We start from the raw sequence: 11,870 nt of genomic DNA, 5'->3' as shown, positions 1-11,870 counted from the left end.
CACCTGCATCCGAGCCCCACATCTGAGCATCACCCCATGGCCCAGCATCACCCCATGGCCGTGGTCCTCATCCCCACACCTGCATCCCAGCCCCACAGCTGAGCATCACCCCATGGCCCAGCATCACCCCATGGCCGTGGTCCTCATCCCCACACCTGCATCCCAGCCCCACAGCTGAGCATCACCCCATGGCCCAGCATCACCCCATGGCCCAGCATCACCCCATGGCCCAGCATCACCCCACGGCCGTGGTCCTCATCCCCACACCTGCATCCCAGCCCCACAGCTGAGCATCACCCCATGGCCCAGCATCACCCCATGGCCGTGGTCCTCATCCCCACACCTGCATCCCAGCCCCACAGCTGAGCATCACCCCATGGCCCAGCATCACCCCATGGCCCAGCATCACCCCATGGCCGTGGTCCTCATCCCCACACCTGCATCCCAGCCCCACAGCTGAGCATCACCCCATGGCCCAGCATCACCCCATGGCCGTGGTCCTCATCCCCACACCTGCATCCCAGCCCCACAGCTGAGCATCACCCCATGGCCCAGCATCACCCCATGGCCGTGGTCCTCATCCCCACACCTGCATCCCAGCCCCACAGCTGAGCATCACCCCATGGCCCAGCATCACCCCATGGCCGTGGTCCTCATCCCCACACCTGCATCCCAGCCCCACAGCTGAGCATCACCCCATGGCCCAGCATCACCCCACGGCCCAGCATCACCCCACGGCCGTGGTCCTCATCCCCACACCTGCATCCCAGCCCCACAGCTGAGCATCACCCCATGGCCCAGCATCACCCCATGGCCCAGCATCACCCCATGGCCCAGCATCACCCCACGGCCCTGGTCCCCAGCCCCACACCTCGAGCACGCCCCCACCGCCCCTCTTCCCTCCCCGCAGGCGCCATGGCCGCTGCTCGCTCTCTTCCTCTCCTCCTCCCTCTCTTCCTCGCGGCGCTGAGCCCCGGCGCCGGCGCCGCGGTGCCCGACGCCAACGGCACGTGCCGGGGCTCGTCCCGCTGCCAGCCGGGGGTGCTGCTCCCGGTGTGGCAACCGCCGGACCCTTCGGCGGGCGACAAGGCCGCGCGCGCCGTCGTCTACTTCGTGGCCATGGTCTACCTGTTCCTGGGCGTCTCCATCATCGCCGACCGCTTCATGGCCTCCATCGAGGTCATCACGTCCAAGGAGAAGGAGATCACCATCACCAAAGCCAACGGCGAGACCAGCGTGGGCACGGTGCGCATCTGGAACGAGACCGTCTCCAACCTCACCCTGATGGCGCTGGGCTCCTCCGCGCCGGAGATCCTGCTGTCGGTCATCGAGGTTTGCGGCCACGACTTCCAAGCGGGCGAGCTGGGACCGGGCACCATCGTCGGCAGCGCCGCCTTCAACATGTTCGTGGTGATCGCCGTGTGCGTCTACGTGGTGCCGGCGGGCGAGAGCCGCCGCATCAAGCACCTGCGGGTGTTCTTCGTCACGGCGGCCTGGAGCATCTTCGCCTACGTTTGGTTGTACCTCATCTTGGCGGTGATCTCCCCCGGCGTGGTGCAGGTGTGGGAAGCGCTCCTCACCCTCGTCTTCTTCCCGGTGTGCGTGGTGGTGGCGTGGGCGGCCGACAAGCGCCTCTTGTTCTATAAGGACGTGTACAAGCGGTACCGCGCCGACCCGCGCAGCGGCATCATCATCGGCACCGAGGGCGACGCGCCGAAAGCCATCGAGATGGATGGGAGCGTCCCGGCGCCGCCGCCGCCGCCGGAGCAGCCCGAGGACAAGGAGCAGGATGAGGCCCGCCGGGAAGTGATCCAGATCCTGAAGGAGCTGAAGCAGAAGTACCCGGAGAAGGAGCTGGAGCAGCTCTTGGACATGGCCAACTACGCGGCGCTGCTGCACCAACAGAAGAGCCGCGCTTTCTACCGCATCCAAGCCACGCGCATGATGACCGGCGCCGGCAACGTGCTCCGGAAGCACGCGGCCGACCCTTCCCGGCGCATCCCAACGCATCCGGATGCGCCGTCGGATGCCGAGGACGAAGGCTGCGGGCGGATCTACTTCGAGCCGTGCCTGTACCATTGCCTGGAGAACTGCGGCGCGGTGACGCTGTCGGTGGCGTGCGAGCACGGCGCCGGCACCAACCGCACCTTCTACGTCGATTACCGCACCGAGGACGGCTCGGCCAAAGCCGGCTCCGATTACGAGTACAGCGAAGGGACTTTGGTGTTCAAACCGGGCGAGACGGTGAAGGAGCTGAGCATCGGCATCATCGATGATGACATCTTCGAGGAGGACGAGCGCTTCTTCGTGCGGCTCCTGAACCTCCGCGTCGGCGACGCCGAGGGGATGTTCGAGCCAGATTGCGCCGAGCATCCCAAAGGGAAGTTGGTGGCGCCGGCGCTGGCCACGGTCACCATCCTGGACGACGACCACGCCGGGATCTTCGCCTTCCAAGAGAGGATGCTGCGAGTGAGCGAGGGGCAGGGCTGGGTGGAGGTGAAGGTGACGCGCGGCTCCGGCGCCCGCGGCACCGTGCTGCTGCCGTACCGCACCGTGGAGGGGTCGGCCAAGGGAGGAGGAGTCCACTACGAGGACGCGGTGGGGGAGCTGGAGTTCCGCAACGATGAGACCATGTGAGGGGGGTGTGGGGTATAATGGGGTATGGGGTATGGGGTATGGGGTATGGGGTATGGGATATGGGATATGGGGTATGGGGTATGGGGTATGGGATATGGGGTATGGGATATGGGGTATGGGGTATGGGGTATGGGATATGGGGTATGGGATATGGGGTATGGGATATGGGATATGGGGTATGGGGTATGGGGTATGGGATATGGGGTATGGGGTATGGGATATGGGGTATGGGGTATGGGGTATGGGGTATGGGATATGGGGTATGGGGTATGGGGTATGGGATATGGGGTATGGGGTATGGGGTATGGGATATGGGGTATGGGGTATGGGATATGGGGTATGGGGTATGGGATATGGGGTATGGGATATGGGGTATGGGATATGGGGTATGGGGTATGGGGTATGGGATATGGGGTATGGGATATGGGATATGGGATATGGGGTATGGGGTATGGGATATGGGATATGGGGTATGGGATATGGGGTATGGGATATGGGATATGGGATATGGGGTATGGGATATGGGGTATGGGGTATGGGATATGGGGTATGGGATATGGGGTATATGAGGTATGGGGTATGGGATATGTGGGATGTGGGATATGGGGTATGGGATATATGGGATATGGGGTATGTGGTGTGGGATATGGGGTATGGGGTATGGGATATGGGGTATGGGATATGGGATATGGGATATGGGATATGGGATATGGGATATGGGATATGGGATATGGGGTATGGGATATGGGATGTGGGATACGGGGTATGGGATATATGGGGTATGGGATATGGGATGTGGGGTATAGGGTATGGAGTATGGGGGATATGGGATGTGGGATACAGGGTATGGGATATGGGGTATGGGGTATGCGATACATGGGGTATGGATATGGGATACGGGATGTATAGGGTGTGGGGTATGGGATATATGGGGTATGAGGTATATGGGATATATGGAGTATGATGTATATGGGGTGTGGGGTATGGGGTATGGGATATGGGGTATGGGATATGGGATATGGGGTATGGGATATGAGGTATGGGATATGGGGTATGGGATATGGGATATGGGATATGGGGTATGGGATATGAGGTATGGGATATGGGGTATGGGATATGGGATATGGGATATGGGGTATGGGATATGGGGTATGGGATATGGGGTATGGGATATGGGATATGGGATATGGGGTATGGGATATGAGGTATGGGATATGGGGTATGGGATATGGGATATGGGGTATGGGATATGAGGTATGGGATATGGGGTATATGAGGTATGGGGTATGGGATATGTGGGATGTGGGATATGGGGTATGGGATATATGGGATATGGGGTATGTGGTGTGGGATATGGGGTATGGGGAGCTGGAGTTCCGCAATGATGAGACCATGTAAGGGGATGGGGATGTGGGATGGGGGGATGTAGGGATATGGGACATGGGGAACTGTTGGGGTGTCACTGGGTGCAGAGGAGTGCTGTTGGGTGCCATTGGGATGCACTGGGATGCTATAGGGGTTCAATCAGGTGCCATAGGGTGCCATACAGGTGCAATGGGGTGCAATGGGGTGCCATAGGGGTGCAATGGGATGCACTGGGATGCCATAGGGGTGCAATGGGATGCACTGGGATGCCATAGGGGTGCCATAGGGGTGCAATGGGATGCACTGGGATGCCATAGGGGTGCAATGGGATGCAATGGGATGCCATAGGGGTGCAATGGGATGCAATGGGATGCCATAGGGGTGCCATAGGGGTGCAACGGGATGCCATAGGGGTGCCATAGGGGTGCAATGGGATGCCATAGGGGTGCAATGGGATGCACTGGGATGCCATAGGGGTGCCATAGGGGTGCAATGGGATGCACTGGGATGCCATAGGGGTGCAATGGGATGCACTGGGATGCCATAGGGGTGCCATAGGGGTGCAATGGGATGCACTGGGATGCCATAGGGGTGCAATGGGATGCACTGGGATGCCATAGGGGTGCAATGGGATGCAATGGGATGCCATAGGGGTGCAATGGGATGCACTGGGATGCCATAGGGGTGCAATGGGATGCACTGGGATGCCATAGGGGTGCAATGGGATGCACTGGGATGCCAAAGGGGTGCAATGGGATGCAATGGGATGCCATAGGGGTGCAATGGGATGCAATGGGATGCCATAGGGGTGCCATAGGGGTGCAACGGGATGCCATAGGGGTGCCATAGGGGTGCAATGGGATGCCATAGGGGTGCAATGGGATGCACTGGGATGCCATAGGGGTGCCATAGGGGTGCAATGGGATGCCATAGGGGTGCAATGGGATGCACTGGGATGCCATAGGGGTGCCATAGGGGTGCAATGGGATGCACTGGGATGCCATAGGGGTGCAATGGGATGCACTGGGATGCCATAGGGGTGCCATAGGGGTGCAATGGGATGCACTGGGATGCCATAGGGGTGCAATGGGATGCACTGGGATGCCATAGGGGTGCAATGGGATGCACTGGGATGCCATAGGGGTGCAATGGGATGCACTGGGATGCCATAGGGGTGCCATAGGGGTGCCCTGGGACGCGCTGTGGTGCAATGTCGCTGTCGGCCGCAGGAGGTCGCTGCGGGTGCGCTTGGTGGACGCGGCGCAGTACGAGAAGCGGGAGCGCTTCTACATCGAGCTGGGGCCGCCGCGCTGGATGAACCGCGGCATCTCCGGTGCGAGGGGCGGGGCCTGAGGGCGGAGGGGGCGGGGCTTGGGGGGCGAGGGGCTGGGATTGGCTGGGAAGAGGAGGGGCTTGGGTGGGAGGGGCGGGGCTTGGGTGAGGAGGGGGCGTGGTTTGCGCGCGGCTCCGCGGGGGTCTCACCGCCTGCCGCTCCCCCCCCCGCAGCTCTTCTGCTGGCCCAAGGTAGGAGCCAATGTCCCGATCCTGATCCCGATCTGATCCCAGTCCTGATCCTGATCCCGATCTGATCCCAGTCCTGATCCTGATCCCGATCTGATCCCAGTCCCGAGCCTGATCCTGATCTGATCCCAGTCCTGATCCTGATCCCGATCTGATCCCAGTCCTGATCCTGATCCCGATCTGATCCCAGTCCTGATTCTGATCCCGATCTGATCCCAGTCCTGATCCTGATCCCGATCTGATCCCAGTCCCGAGCCTGATCCTGATCTGATCCCAGTCCTGATCCCGATCTCATCCCAGTCCCAATCCTGATCCCGATCTCATCCCAGTCCTGATCCCGATCTGATCCCAGTCCCGATCCCGATCTGATCCCAGTCCTGATCCTGATCCCAATCTGATCCCAGTCCCGAGCCTGATCCTGATCTGATCCCGATCTGTTCCCAGTCCCGAGCCTCATCTGATCCCAGTCCCGATCCTGATCCCGATCTGATCCCAGTCCCGATCCTGATCTGATCCCAGTCCTGATCCTGATCCCAATCTGATCCCAGTCCCGATCCCGATCTGATCCCAGTCCTGATCCCGATCCCGATCTGATCCCAGTCCCGATCCTGATCTGATCCCAGTCCTGATCCTGATCCCGATCTGATCCCAGTCCCGATCCCGATCTGATCCCAGTCCTGATCCCGATCTGATCCCAGTCCCGATCCTGATCTGATCCCAGTCCCGAGCCTGATCCTGATCTGATCCCAGTCCCGATCCTGATCTGATCCCAGTCCCGATCCTGATCTGATCCCAGGCCTGAGCCCAAGCCCGGTCCTGATCTGATCCCAATCCTGATCCCGATCTGGTCCCAGTCCTGATCCCAATCACGATCCTGATCCCAGCCTTGATCCCAAGCCTGGTCCTGATCTGATCCCAATCCCAATCCTGATCCCAGTCCCGGTCTGATCCCAATCCTTATACTGATCCCAATTCTGATCCCAATCTGATCCTGATCCTATACTGATCCCGATTCCGATCTGGTCCCAATACGGATTTGATCCCAGTCCTGATCCTGCTCCCAGTCTGCTCCCGATCCTTATACTGATCCCAATCCTGATCCCAATCTGATCCTGACCCTTTCCTGATCCCGATCCCAATTCCGATCCCAATCCTGATCCCAATCCCGATCCTATCCTGATCCCACTCCTCCTCCTTCTCCCAATCCCAATCCCTCTCCTGCTCCCGTATCCCCATGCCCCACTTGTGTCCCTCGTGTGTCCCTGGCTGTCCCTAGGCCCCATGCCCCACATTGTGCCCCACACCATGCCCCACACTGTGCCCCACACATTGTACCCCACACCGTGCCCCACACCGTGCCCCACACATTGTACCCCACACCGTGCCCCACACCGTGCCCCACAGCGGAGGGCGAGCGGCAGCTCTCCGCGGAGGAGGAGGATGCTCGGCGCATCGCTGAGATGGGCAAACCCGTCCTGGGCGAGAACCGGCGCCTGGAGATCATCATCGAGGAGTCCTACGACTTCAAGGTAGGGGGGGCACCGTGGGGCAGGCCCCATAGCCCCATAGCCCCATGGCCCCATGGCCCTGCCCCACCACAGAACACAGTGGACAAGCTGATGAAGAAAACCAACCTGGCCACGGTGATCGGGACGCACTCGTGGAGGGAGCAGTTCCTGGAGGCCATCACTGTCAGTGCAGGTGGGGCCATGCCATGGGGACATCACCATGGGGCATCACCATTGGTTGCCACCACGGACCATCACCACCATTGGATACCATCACCATTGGGCACCATCATCACCACTGGGTACCAACATTAGGTACCACCCTGGAGCATCACCATGGGGCACCATCATCACCATTGGGTACCACCACCATTGAGTACCATCATCACCATTGGGTACCACCACCATTGGGTACCACCACCATTGAGCACCATCATCACCATTGGGTACCACCACCATTGGGCACCACCACCATTGGGCACCATCATCACCATTGGGTACCACCACCATTGGGCACCACCACCATTGGGCACCATCATCACCATTGGGTACCACCACCATTGGGTACCACCACCATTGAGCACCATCATCACCATTGGGTACCACCACCATTGGGCACCACCACCATTGAGCACCATCATCACCATTGGGTACCACCACCATTGGGCACCACCACCATTGAGCACCATCATCACCATTGGGTACCACCACCATTGGGCACCACCACCATTGGGCACCATCATCACCATTGCGTACCACCATGGACCATCACCATGGGACACCATCATCACCATTGGGTACTACCATTGGGTACCACCATTGGGCACCACCACCATTGGGCACCACCACCATTGGGCACCATAGTCACCACTGGGTACCACCACGGACTATCAGCATGGGGCACCATCATCACCATTGGGTACCAACATCGACCATCACCGTGGGACACCATCATCACCATTGGGTACCACCATTGGGTACCAATATGGAGCATCATTGTGGGGCACCATCATCACCATTGGGTACCACCATTGGGTACCAATATGGAGCATCATTGTGGGGCACCATCATCACCATTGGGTACCACCACTGGGTACCACCACCATTGGGTGCCATCATCACCATTGGGTACCACCATGGAGCATCACCATTGGGCACCATCATCACCATTAGGTACCACCATTGGGTACCACCACCATTGGGCACCATCATCACCACTGGGTACCACCACTGGGTACCACCACCATTGGGCACCATCATCACCACTGGGTACCACCACTGGGTACCACCACCATTGGGCACCATCATCACCACTGGGTACCACCACTGGGTACCACCACCATTGGGCACCATCATCACCACTGGGTACCACCATTGGGTACCACCACCACTGGGCACCATCATCACCACTGGGTACCACCATTGGGTACCACCACCATTGGGCACCATCATCACCACTGGGTACCACCATTGGGTACCACCACCATTGGGCACCATCATCACCACTGGGTACCACCACTGGGTACCACCACCACTGGGCACCATCATCACCGATGGGTACCACCATCGGGTACCACCATGGACCACGCGCGCCTCCCGCAGCAGGGGAGGAGGAGGAGGAGGAGGAAGGCCGCGAGGAGCGCCTGCCCTCGTGCTTCGACTACGTGATGCACTTCCTGACCGTGTTCTGGAAGGTTCTGTTCGCCTGCGTGCCCCCCACCGCCTACTGCAACGGCTGGGCCTGCTTCGGCGTCTCCATCGTGGTGCTGGGGCTGCTCACGGCGCTCATCGGTGACCTGGCCGCGCACTTCGGCTGCACCGTGGGCCTCAAGGACTCCGTCAATGCCGTCGTGTTCGTGGCGCTCGGCACCTCCATCCCTGGTGAGGAACAGGGATGGGGATGGGATGGGGATGGGATGGGGATGGGATGGGGATGGGATGGGATGGGAATGGGATGGGGATGGGATGGGGATGGGATGGGATGGGAATGGGATGGGGATGGGATGGGGATGGGATGGGATGGGAATGGGATGGGATGGGAATGGGATGGGATGGGGATGGGATGGGATGGAATGGGAATGGGATGGGATGGGGATGAGATGGGATGGGGATGGGGATGGGGATGGGATGGGGATGGGATGGGATGGGAATGGGATGGGGACGGGATGGGAATGGGATGGGATGGGGATGAGATGGGATGGGATGGGGATGGGGATGGGATGGGGATGGGATGGGGATAGGGATGGGGATGGGATGGGATGGGGATGGGGATGGGGATGGGATGGGGATGGGGATGGGGATGGGGATGGGATGGGGATGGGATGGGGATGGGATGGGGATGGGGATGGGATGGGAATGGGATGGGATGGGATGGGGATGGGATGGGAATGGGATGGGATGGGGATGGGATGGGGATGGGATGGGGATGGGATGGGAATGGGATGGGATGGGGATGGTATGGGGATGGGATGGGATGGGGATGAGAGCCAGGTGTGGATGGGGCAGTGGGTGTTGGGTGATGGTGCCGGGTCCATGTCCCCATGCCCATGGTGAATCCTCTGCCTGTGTCCCTGTGTCCTTGACCCCATCCCATATCCCATACCCCATCTCCCACATCCCATACCCATTCCTACACTCCATACCCTGTATACCCCATCCCATCCCCATCCCCATCCCATCCCCATCCCCATCCCCATCCCCATCCCCATCCCCATCCCCATCCCCATCCCCTCCCCATCCCATCCCCATCCCCATCCCCATCCCCATCCCATCTCATCCCATCCCCATCCCCATCCCCATCCCATCCCCATCCCCATCCCCATCCCCTCCCCATCCCATCCCCATCCCCATCCCCATCCCATCCCCATCCCATCCCCATCCCATCCCATCCCCATCCCATCCCCACCCCCATCCCCATCCCCATCCCCCTCCCATCCCCATCCCCATCCCCATCCCATCCCATCCCATCCCCATCCCCATCCCCATCCCATCCCCATCCCCATCCCATCCCCATCCCATCCCCACCCCCATCCCCATCCCCATCCCCCTCCCATCCCCATCCCATCCCCATCCCCATCCCATCCCCATCCCCATCCCATCCCCATCCCCATCCCATCCCCATCCCCATCCCCATCCCATCCCCATCCCCATCCCATCCCCATCCCCATCCCATCCCCATCCCATCCCCATCCCCATCCCCATCCCATCCCCATCCCATCCCCATCCCCATCCCCATCCCATCCCCATCCCCATCCCATCCCCATCCCATCCCCATCCCCATCCCCATCCCCATCCCCATCCCCATCCCATCCCCATCCCATCCCCATCCCATCCCCATCCCCATCCCATCCCACCCCCTTACCCCCCATCCATCCCCCCCCCTGCAGACACCTTCGCCAGCAAAGTGGCCGCCCTGCAGGACCCTTGCGCCGACGCCTCCATCGGCAACGTCACCGGTTCCAACGCCGTCAACGTCTTCCTGGGGCTGGGCCTGGCCTGGTCGGTGGCCGCCGTCTACTGGGCGGCGCGGGGCCGGCCCTTCGAGGTGCGCGCCGGCACCTTGGCCTTCTCCGTCACCCTCTTCACCGTCTTCGCCTTCGTGGCCATCGGCGTCCTCCTGCTGCGGCGCCGCGGCGCCATCGGCGGCGAGCTGGGCGGCCCCCGCGGGCCCAAGCTCCTCACCACCGGCCTCTTCCTCGCCCTCTGGCTCCTCTACGTGCTCTTCGCCAGCCTCGAGGCGTACTGCCACATCCGGGGCTTCTAGGGCGGGATACAGGGATGGGGGCGAGCGGGTCATGGGGGGCAATGGGGTCATGGGGGTGAGGGGGTGAGGGGGGAGATAGGATAATAGGGGTGATGGGGGTAATGGAGGCATTGGGGTAATGGGGGTGATGGGGGAGATAGGATAATAGGGGTGATGGGGGTAATGGAGGCATTGGGGTAATGGGGGTGATGGGGGAGATAGGATAATAGGGGTGATAGGGGTAATGGAGGCATTGGGGTAATGGGGGTGATGGGGGAGATAGGATAATAGGGGTGATGGGGGTAATGGAGGCATTGGGGTAATGGGGGTGATGGGGGAGGTAGGATAATAGGGGTGATGGGGGTAATGGAGGCATTGGGGTAATGGGGGTGATGGGGCGATGGGGGAGATAGAGCAATGGAGGTAATTGGGGTGATGCAGGGAGATAGGGTAATAGGGGCAATGGGGGTGATGGGGCAATGGAGGTAATGGGGGCAATGGGGTAATGGAATAATAGGGGTGATGGAGCAATAGGGGACATAGGGTAATAGGGGTAATGGAGGCAATGGGGGCGATGGGGGAGATAGAGCAATGGAGGTAATTGGGGTGATGCAGGGACATAGGGTAATAGGGGCAATGGGGGTGATGGGGCAATGGGGGCAATGGGGGCAATGGGGGCAGATAGGATAATAGGGGCAAGGCGGCTATGGGGCCATGGGGCGATGGGGGTAATGGGAGCAATGGGGGACACGGAGACATGGGGGTAATGGCAGTAATGGGGGCAATGGGAGTTATGGGGGCTATAGGGACAATGGGATCAATGAGGGCGATGGGGACAATGGGGGGCAATGGGGACACAGGGACATTGGTGGCAATGGGGTCCCCCCCATGTCCCCTTTGGGGTCCCCATGTGCCCCTGATGCCCCCCATGTCCAATGGCCCCCTTGGGACCCCCCCAATGTCCCTATGGGGTTCCATTGTCCCCGTGTCCCTGTGGGGTCCGCCTGTGCCCCAGGACCCCCAGATCCCAATGTGGGGCCCGTGGGACATGATCCATGGACGTGTGTTGGGATCCATGGACTCACATGTTGGGGGTC

The 11,870-nt window shown here is 60.5% G+C and overlaps 1 protein-coding gene across 1 annotated transcript; it reads left to right on the top strand.

Annotated features, from left to right (window-relative positions):
- Nucleotides 1–915: 915 nt before the first annotated feature.
- SLC8A2 (solute carrier family 8 member A2) lies at nt 916–10,794 on the top strand (the record flags this gene model as incomplete). The annotated part of the gene is made up of 7 exons (XM_080636066.1): nt 916–2,633; nt 5,232–5,335; nt 5,509–5,526; nt 6,928–7,052; nt 7,125–7,224; nt 8,637–8,912; nt 10,418–10,794. 7 exons carry the CDS (start codon nt 916–918, stop codon nt 10,792–10,794), a joined length of 2,718 nt encoding a protein of 905 aa, XP_080492192.1.
- Between the last annotated feature and the right edge of the window lie 1,076 nt (nt 10,795–11,870).

The sequence above is a fragment of the Psittacula echo genome, assembly GCF_963264785.1.
Source record: "Psittacula echo genome assembly, chromosome: 29".
In the NCBI taxonomy this organism is placed as follows: Eukaryota; Metazoa; Chordata; class Aves; order Psittaciformes; family Psittacidae; genus Psittacula; species Psittacula echo.
Note: the sequence above shows the minus strand (reverse complement) of the source record. Positions and strands in the feature narration are given on the sequence as shown.